Source organism: Castor canadensis, chromosome 12 (genome assembly GCF_047511655.1).
Source record: "Castor canadensis chromosome 12, mCasCan1.hap1v2, whole genome shotgun sequence".
Lineage (NCBI taxonomy): Eukaryota > Metazoa > Chordata > Mammalia > Rodentia > Castoridae > Castor > Castor canadensis.
In genome coordinates, this window is record NC_133397.1 from 82,514,745 (window position 1) to 82,523,896 (window position 9,152).

General features: G+C 46.1%; 1 protein-coding gene across 1 annotated transcript; it reads left to right on the forward strand.

The window, feature by feature from the left end:
* The first annotated feature begins 1,289 nt into the window (after positions 1-1,289).
* On the forward strand, positions 1,290-4,851 carry LOC109688689 (putative speedy protein E7). The gene is made up of 7 exons (XM_020167196.2): positions 1,290-1,386; positions 1,562-1,684; positions 1,872-2,069; positions 3,543-3,601; positions 3,948-4,033; positions 4,493-4,667; positions 4,792-4,851. Exons 1-7 carry the CDS (start codon positions 1,290-1,292, stop codon positions 4,849-4,851), a joined length of 798 nt encoding a protein of 265 aa, XP_020022785.1.
* Positions 4,852-9,152: the final 4,301 nt, after the last annotated feature.

Sequence of the window (9,152 nt, forward strand, 5' to 3'; positions counted from 1 at the left end):
TGTCCAAATGGAGGTAATGTTGGGATAAGAGGAGGTCACTCTACTGTTCAGACTGGGACAGCAGCCCTGTCCCTTTGACAGCCATGGCCTTTTCCTTGGGTGACTTATATAAACTAGATAGCAGTTCCTGATGGAATGGTATGATGTCATCAGTGAGTCAGAACAAGGGCTCTGGAATCTTGTAAGCCTTTTGATTCCCAGCACTTGGCTACAACCAGTGCTCTTTTCCTAGCGTTGTGAATCTGTGCACTGGGTAAGTGTGAAAGACCTTTGAAGGTCTAGACCTCAAAAGAGCCACACAGGCGTTGACACAGAGTGGGCATCACCCACTCCTGCACTAGACTGAGTCTCAGAGCCTGAACTGAGTTCCTCCAGGGAGTCTAGGGCATGTGGAAGGGATCAACCCTGTCTTCAGGTGGAGGGAAGACTTCTTCAACAGGAGGGAAAGTGAACAAAAGGAGAATGAAGTGAGAGCAGAAGGAAGGCAGGTCAAGAGGAAATGGTCATCAGTGGCTGCCCTGAGGGTCTCAGGGGGCCCTGGGGAGAGTGTGATGGACCACCCTGGTCTTGATTGCCTATGAATTTACAGTAGTTCATAGAGAGATATAGATTGAGCTGATAACAAAGAAAATAAGCATCTAAAATCATCCAGCTTGACCCTACTGGAAACATGACTGAAGCTCATAGCCATTTTTCCCATTAGTATTCATTGGACACAAGTTCTCATCCCAAACCAAGGGACACACTTTTTCAATAAATTTAGTCATTGTTTTCCCATCTGTAAATTGGGCGAATTATAATCCTTACCTCATAGATTATAAATTCTAAGTGAGGTAATTCTTAGTGCACAGATCAACCCCTAAAGTTTAATAAGTCATCAATAACTGTTAGCTACTATTATTGCAATTTTAATTATTACATCACAAAAAGCAGGTTAAGCAGGAAGAAATAGCCTGGTTGGAATCAGGTTGGGTCTTTCACATCGTTTGGGACCTAGAGAAGAAAAGATTCCTTTGAGATCACATTAGCTGCCTCAGAGACTTCTCCAAACCATCAGAACTCAGCAAAGAAGGGTCAGAAGAAAAGGGTGCCTGTGGAAGGGAAGGCAGGTGTGTGTGGCCAGTGGCCTCTTTACCCCTGGTCTCCAGATAAATGAAGAATGACAGAACACCATGGCCCCAACCCTGTCTCTCTCTCCTCCCTCAACACGCCTGAGTCAGGTTCTTCAGGGGCACCACAAGGGGTGTCAGGTGAGCCAGGAGGTCACTCCCTTGTTCACTTTTATAGCTATGGGAGACAGAAGACTGGAGAATTCATTTGTCTCCATAGAGGGGTCATCCTCCAGAAAGAATGATCCAGAGAGCAGTCTTTGCCTAGCAAGGAAAGGTAAATAAGTAACCAATTTCTATCCTCCTTTGAAGGTAAATGCAAAGGGGATACGGACCTCTTTTTTGCCCTCAGATGTCACGTGCAAATTCCACAAGTTGAGTGAGAAAGGAGAAGCCTAGCAGTGTCCAGGTGTGTCCCTCCCTTGATCACACGGGATCTTCTCTCCCTGCAGCTCCAAAGAACAGCAGCCTGGTCTCCACTTCCGCCTCTTCTGAAGCTGCCCCTGAGCAGACAACCAGGAGGAAGAGGGGTCAGAAGACAAGGAAGACAAGGAAATTGGTAGATGAAAAGGCAGGTGTGTGTCCTCAGCCATCTCTCAGCCTCCTCGTTCCTGCAGGAAGGGCTGAGGACCCTGTTGAGTCACTGCTGAGTTACCACTTGTCACTTTGTCCTTTCAAGCAGGGTCTAATATTCAGTCAGCTGCCAGGAAGGGCCAGAAGTTCCCAGGTGGGGCACATGCTCACCTGAGGCTGTTCCCACAGCTACCCAGGAGAGCAGCCCTCTCACCTCCACTTCAGCCTTCTCAGAAGCTGTCTCAGAGCTGAAGTTCTGGAGGAGAAAGGGACAGAAGAGGAACATATGGACTGTGGATCATGTTGAGGGAACAAAACTCAGGATGAACAAGAGAAGAAGACCCAGTTACCGTCCTGAGGACCAAGAAGCCTTCTACCGACTTTTGGGTGGGTTCTCTGAGCTGGGGAAGTCCTGGGACCCTTCAAAACTGAGAAAAGGGGGGAGGGGAGGCACAGTGGCACAAACCTCTCTCCAGAGCTGAGAATCGTCCAGAGGGTACAGATGCAGCATGCCCCTGGTTCTATGGTAGTATGAGGAGTGTTTCCTTTCTGAGCTAAGTTCTTGGAAGGAAGGAAAAGAGGCTCACAGCTAAAGAACAATGGGCTGTTTCCCAGCCCACAGACCCAGTCATTGACTTCTACAAGTCATGATGTTAAAAACTGGTGATGTGGAATGGAGTGTGGTTCAAGTAGTAGAGTCCCTGCCTAGCAAGCAAAGGCCCTGAGTTCAAACCCCATACTGCCCTCTCTAAAAAAAAAAAAAAATCTGGTGATAAAAGAACAAATGAGACCTTGCTGTCTTGACATTCCAAGAGAAAAAAAAAACCCAAACATACAGAAATTAGTGGATCTCAGCTAACAATAACTTTATAGGAGGAGCATTTCTGGTCATGGTACCTAGAGGTGGTATGAGAGCTTTAGGAAATGCTGCCTGAGGTGATGTCAGGCCCAGAGGTAGGACTGAGTATGTTGTCCCCAGGTTGGGGACAACACCAAGGACACACTGTCCAATACAGCATTCATTAGACACATGCAGCTATTTAATTTTAAAAGAATTAAATAAACTTTTAAAATTCATTTCGTCAGTCTTGCTAGCCACCTTTCCAGTATTCAATAGCCACATGTGACAGTGTAAGTATAGAACATTTTCTTCATCACAGAAAGTCTATCTTCTGGGGACCAGTAGACTGGAAAAGACACCTGCTATACAAGAGTCTTTGTCCTAGGCAAGGAGTGAAGGACACACAGGAATGGCATTCTCAGGTCTTTACTGGAAAATAGCACTTCCCGGGAACAACTCTAGTCACAGATGAGCTCCTGTGGAGGGGTCATGATAGCAGGGAGTGAGGAGATGCAGGACAGCAAGGGAGGGATACCAGTGGTCATGTGCCATGAACTCTCCATCTCTGTCCAGTCATCATATGGGGCAGGGGAGCTTGGCACAGTCACAACATGATGAAGTGACAGGCTGTGATGTCACAAAGACCTGAGGCCACAGTCAAGTTTTTGAGTTGAGGCAAATTTGCTAAACTTTGAGAACCAGGTCAAATCTCTTCAGTGAGCAAACTTATCACATCCCATCGTGACCATGTTGAGGATTGGACAATAACAGCAAAATTCAGGTACCACAGCTAAAAGTCAAGGTGTGTCTGTCAATAGAAAGAACAGCTGTTGTTCCTGATATTAAGGCTCAGACTTTCCTAGGGGATGTAGCTGCTTCCCTTCCATGGACAGTTCATGTGGAGAAGTTTGGGCACAGTTCTTTCCCTCTGAAGCTTCCCCAGGAGGGGAGCCCATGGCCACATACTCAGTTTCCCAGAAGGGAACTCTGGGCCCTCACTGTTCTTCTTTCCTTTGCAGAGGATCCTGTTATCCAGAGCTTCTTGGAAGCAGACATTTTCCTGAAGGTGTCTGATAAGGTACCTGAAGCACTAGAGGGGGAAGCCAAGGAGTCACAGTCAAGGGGTCCACATCATCATGGCTCCCCTGGGTACAGGCAGAGAGCTTGAGACTTCCAGAAGCCCTGGAAGGATCTGCTCTCAAGGCCAGAGGAAAGAAGGCCACATTGCCCATCCTTTCTTTGTCCCTGGTAATGCCTCCATGGCCTACCCACCAGCTCATGTCCACATGACAAAGGGGAGCAAGTCTCACCCTCAGCATCTTTGCTGTCATGGCCCTTGAACAGGGAAAAGTCCTATGGCCCATTTGGATCACTCCCTCCATCCACCATTCGAAACCCCTCATCCACCCTTTGTATCCTCACAGTACCTGCTGTCCATGGTGGTGGAGTACTTTGGCCGCGTCGGGCTGCCTGGACACCTCTACAACAGGATCCACTTCTTCCTGGCCCTGTGAGCACTTTCCCAGGGACCAGCTTTCAATCCACACAAGCCCCCAAATCCCAAGCTTCTATCACCCTCATCAGGGAAACTGGCCATGCCCATATGCTGAGAGGTTGTCCTCCTTGGCTATAGTGGAGATGACACCAGGAACCATGTGGTAGTAGGAGAAAGGATAAGGTCTTGAAATAATGAAAGTAGCCAGAAAACACTGTGAGCCACCCAGCAACCAAGCTACCTGAGGGAGGAAGTCCCCAGGAAATAACAGGAATTCCCTTGACTTGGGCTGGGCCCAGCACAGGTTCTCCAGGCTATATCAAGGATGTTCTGGGACCCTGTAGATCCTGCAGAGACGGCTTCCCCAGACCCTGCCTCTAGATAGGAGACACAGCTCCTCCATTGCGACCTTTCTCTTCTGAGGCTGGGATTTATGATTAGGGACATGCAGGCTTCCCCCTTTCCCTGTGACAGCTACATTGCTTCCGACATGGAAGAGGACAACCCCACATCCAAGAGAAGCATCTTCCAGTTCCTGTTGGGCAAGGAGCACTGGCCAGAGCTCTATAAGGAGTTCCTGAAGCTGAAGGTCGAGTTCTTTCATGCTATGGGGCACCGAGCCTGGGTCACTCCAGAGTTATGTGAGGAGGTCTGTAGGGGAAGACAGCCAGGGAAGCGGGGCTGGGGGGCAGAGGGGAGATAAGGGAATACCCAAAGATGGGTAGTAGGGTGAGTCCTATTCTCCAGGGCTCACCTCTGCATTTCTTTTTCAGATCCAGGCCCAGAATCCACACCACTGGGTCTGGAGCCGGGTGCGCCAGTGTGCCCCCTAGGTTCCCAGGGCCTGGGAACAACCAGTGGGGGCATGGAGTGGGGGCTGCAGGTGCTCAGGTGAGTGTAGGTCTTGGTGGAGGCTCTGTAGGCCCCCAATAGTTCCATCCTGTGTGTTCCAGAAGCCACCTCCTGGGCTAGGGGATATGGAAAAAAGATCTGCTGTATCCGGTCTTGAAATTTCTCCATGCACATGAGTATAGTGAGGGCTCTGAGCACTTCCATGGTAAAGGAAGTATTTCTATCACAATTCTCTGATTATATGATCATACAAGATCACAACATGCAGGTCACTTTTTTCTCCCAAGGGAAACTTTTGGAAATGCTTTTCTAAAGGAGTGCTGAGGAGGAGGGAGTTTTAACATGAAGGGGGTGGGGGGAGGAAATGGAGAGGGTACCAGGGAGGTAAAGAGGATCCAAGTTTGTTACATATATTTGTATGAAGATAGCACAAAGAAATCCATAAGGGCTGGCAGTGTGGCTCAAATGGTAGGGCCTGCCTAGCAAGCATGAGGCCCTTGCCAGGTACCCCAGTACCACCAAAGATTGTTTTTTAAAAAAAAAATTTTTTAAAAAAAGAGACCCTTGAGCTGGCGGAATGGCTCAAGTGGTAGAGCACCTGCCTAACAAGCATGAGACACTAAGTTCAAACCTCAATACTACCAAATAAAGAAAAGAAAACTCATCAATCCATCAGATATTTTTAAAGGGAGGGGGGAGAACTGAGAATATAATAGAGAGGGTGGGTGAACTTGCTCAAAATATACTGTATGTATATATGGAATTTTCAAGAGATGCCCCTGTCCTAAATTTAAAAAAAAAAAAAAGCTTTTCTAGATAACTTCTCCAGGGTTTTGATCTAAATTGAAAATTTTAAGTATAAATATATGAAAAACATTGAGGTCATCCTTCTGGAAAAGGAACTGTTAACCATGTGGCTTTGGGAGGGAAAAAGATAAGATTCTGTCATTTGCTCCAAGGTTTTGTGTGTTTTGCTCCTGAAAAGAAGTGCCACAGAGCTGAGCTTTGAAAGGATGTGTTCAGGGTCTTGTCTTTCATGGAAAGAAGGGAGCCCAAAGCTCTTTGGTCTCTGAAAAGAAAAGGAGAGAGAGAGAGAGAGAGAGATTCCTGGGAACAAGGGGAACAACTGAACATGTAGAACTGAGGAAGGACATAAAAGTTGGCAAATTCATAGAAAACAACCACCCAACAAACATCATGCTCGAAGACATGCTTTCCTTGGGTTAAATTTCATTTTGTATTTGAATTTACTTGAAGTTAAGGGAGCTCTCTGGTGAAATGCCTAAGCAGCTCTGCCTGGGCAGACAGCCACACTAGAATACTCCTGCGAATGTCCTGCCACACTAGGATGTGGCAGAACCTATCTTGACCATGGGAAAAAGGGGAAGAGAGGAAAGCAGGTTACCCAAGTTTGGTAAAAAGTTTAATTCATACACAGGTTTTTTTAATTAGAGGGCCAAAAACCTCACAATTCCAAGACAAAAGCAGTGAACAAGGTCCCTCTTGGGTTTCATTGCACTTGTAGCACTGTGCTCCTTTATACAATGCACTCCATGCCGTGGTGCACAGGAGTTTGTCTTCTACTCAGCTCTGACCACACTTTTTTTCTTTTCCTGTAGCTCCTGCCCACCCCTGTCGCCCCATTCCCCACAAAGAAGTGGCTGCCTTTCCCTAGGCTCCAGGCAGCTGCCAAGCAGCAGCATCCAGCCCCCTGCTTTCCTCAGACCTTCAAGATAGAAGGGCTAGGGAGAGTGTGGACCATAGCAGCCGGACACTGGGAAGCCAAACCAGCCAAATGAATCACTTACCCATTTTCAAGTGGGTGTCAGACAACAAAGGCCCCTAACCCCTGAATATCCTGGGGAAGTAACTTAGAGGGGGTGCCCAAGGTTAACTAGAGGACCTCCAGAGTCTCAGTCTCAACAGAGACTGAGATACAGTGAGACAGGACACAATGTTTAGCAATGGCCCTGGGCCACTAAAGAAGAAGAATTTGAAAGAAGCCAAATCAACCACTGGAAGATGACAAGGTGAAGAGGAGATAGGAAGGGGGGACACAAATGAGGACAGGGAAGAGTCCCCTTGTAGACAAGGTCTCAGGAAAGCTGTACTCAGAGTCCATCCTGTACAATCTATTAGATCATCTGATGCATCTGATGAAGCCCTATCCCATGAGGAGAGATGGGGAAATCCCAGCCAGGGAACTGGTGGGAGGCCCTGAGTATACTGGTGTGTAGACCCAAGACTGAAACCAAAACAAGAATGAGGAGACAGTGCTTATGCAAGCACAAACTTCAAGAGTACAGAAATAACCCAGCTTTAAAAAATGAGAGGAAGGAGAGATGGGATCAACTCATGAGGAGGAAAGGTGGTGGGGGAGTGGGGTAAGGGTTCCAGGGTACCATCAAGGCTGGAAACAAAACAATAGAAGGTGAGGAACAGAAAAAGGGAATTAAAGAGAACACAAATACAAGCATCCTAAATGCCAAAAAAAATGCACAACAGACTTTAAAAGAGCAAAGACTAAGATGAAGAAACATTTTAAAATTTAAAAATTTTTAAATGCACAAGACTAAAATGGAGAAATTCGATGTAAATAAAGAGACACAGCTGAGATGAATTATATTATTTGTATTAATCGATGTGAACTCACTAGTGAAAAAGATCTGATTGACTCAAAGCATAAGCCAGCTCTGCACTGTGTTTGTGAGAAATTAAGAGAAGCTAAATACAAGGATTGGAAAAGGAAAGGTACATCAAACAAACATCCCCAAAATCAGAGTACAAATTGTGATCTGAATACCTCATTTTTAGAGACAAGGAAGGATACACCAAAGGGGTTGAGAGGTTCTGAGCATCCAGGCCCCTGGGAGGTGGGAGATGGCCAGGTATTACAGGTGATCAAGAAGCCTAGGCTTGATTTGATCACTGTTTAGGTTTTATGTGCACAGCTGTTTTAGAAACCTTTTGCACAGGATGTAGACTGAGGGTTTCCCATGTCATCTAGATCTGGAGGAACAGTGAGGGTGCAGCCCAACAGGTCACTTGCAATAGATCTGCTAATAACTCTGAACTTTATGATGGTAGAAATACACCCATGTTCCCAACCACTGAACCAATCTTCTTAATTTCTGAAATAAGCAATGATTACTATGCTTTTGTGGTGCTGGAGATAGAACCCAGAGCTTTACATGTAGTAGACAAGTGCTCTACAACAGACCTAGGCCTCCAGCCCTAAAATATGCTTGAAAGTGAAGCATATAAACAGAAATGAACACAGGACAAATGAAAGAAACGCAGGTGGCACTAACTAGCTTCCCGGCTCTGTACCTACGTTAGGCCCCCTAATGACAAGAACATCCACATCGTGATCTAACAAGCTTGAATTCTTAAAGCACGTGGTCTACCAACTTCAGAAGTCAGAGGCCTTAGATCCATTTATTACAGAGATAAGCCAACACACTTCTCACCAAGTACTACAGTAAAAGCTGTGGGAATTAAGACTTGGCAATTGTGTGTAGATTTTATTTAGTGTAAGTTCTTATTTTAAAATTCCAATATCACATTTAGAGTGTACTAAAGTATTTTTAGATAAAGTTTTAAAATGAGTATTATAATGTGACCAACAAAGAAAATGACACAGCCTAATTCAGTAAGCCTAATTCCAAGAAACTACACAAAGGTCTTTGCATGCACAGAGATGCACAGAGGCACTGGGGGTGTAGCTTAGCACTAGAGCACTTGTCTAGCATGTGACAGGCCCTGGTTTCAGGCCCTAGCACCACGAAGAAAGAAAGAAAAAAAAAAAAAAGATGCACAACAAAAGAAAGTTAAGGCTGGGCTCACAGTGGGGATGTAGCAGTGTGGGTTGGGAACTGTAAGTGTTGTGCTGAGGTGGTACAGCCAAGGCCTGCATCTCTGCCTGAAGTTGCCTTCACTCCTTTAGCAGACCCTCAACATTGGCACACAAATGTAATTGGTCATTGGGGGAAGAATAATCTCTTTGGGTGCATGGGCCTGTGTAATTGTACTATTTCTTGAATTATGTCTGTCTATGGATGCAAAGTTATGTTTTCTTACCTGTGTAGCAAACATTATTCATATAGCACCTGTCTTCATAGGCACGTGAGATGGATCGATTTCACTGTGCCTGGTTAATGGGCCCAAACTGGAAGCAATGTGTGCTGTTTCTGAACCAAAATACTTCACTGCCAGATGCGTTTCTCAGCTCTCCCCTTGGCCAAGGCTCTGCAGAGTCTGAATGTTCCAGATGGCAAGAGCT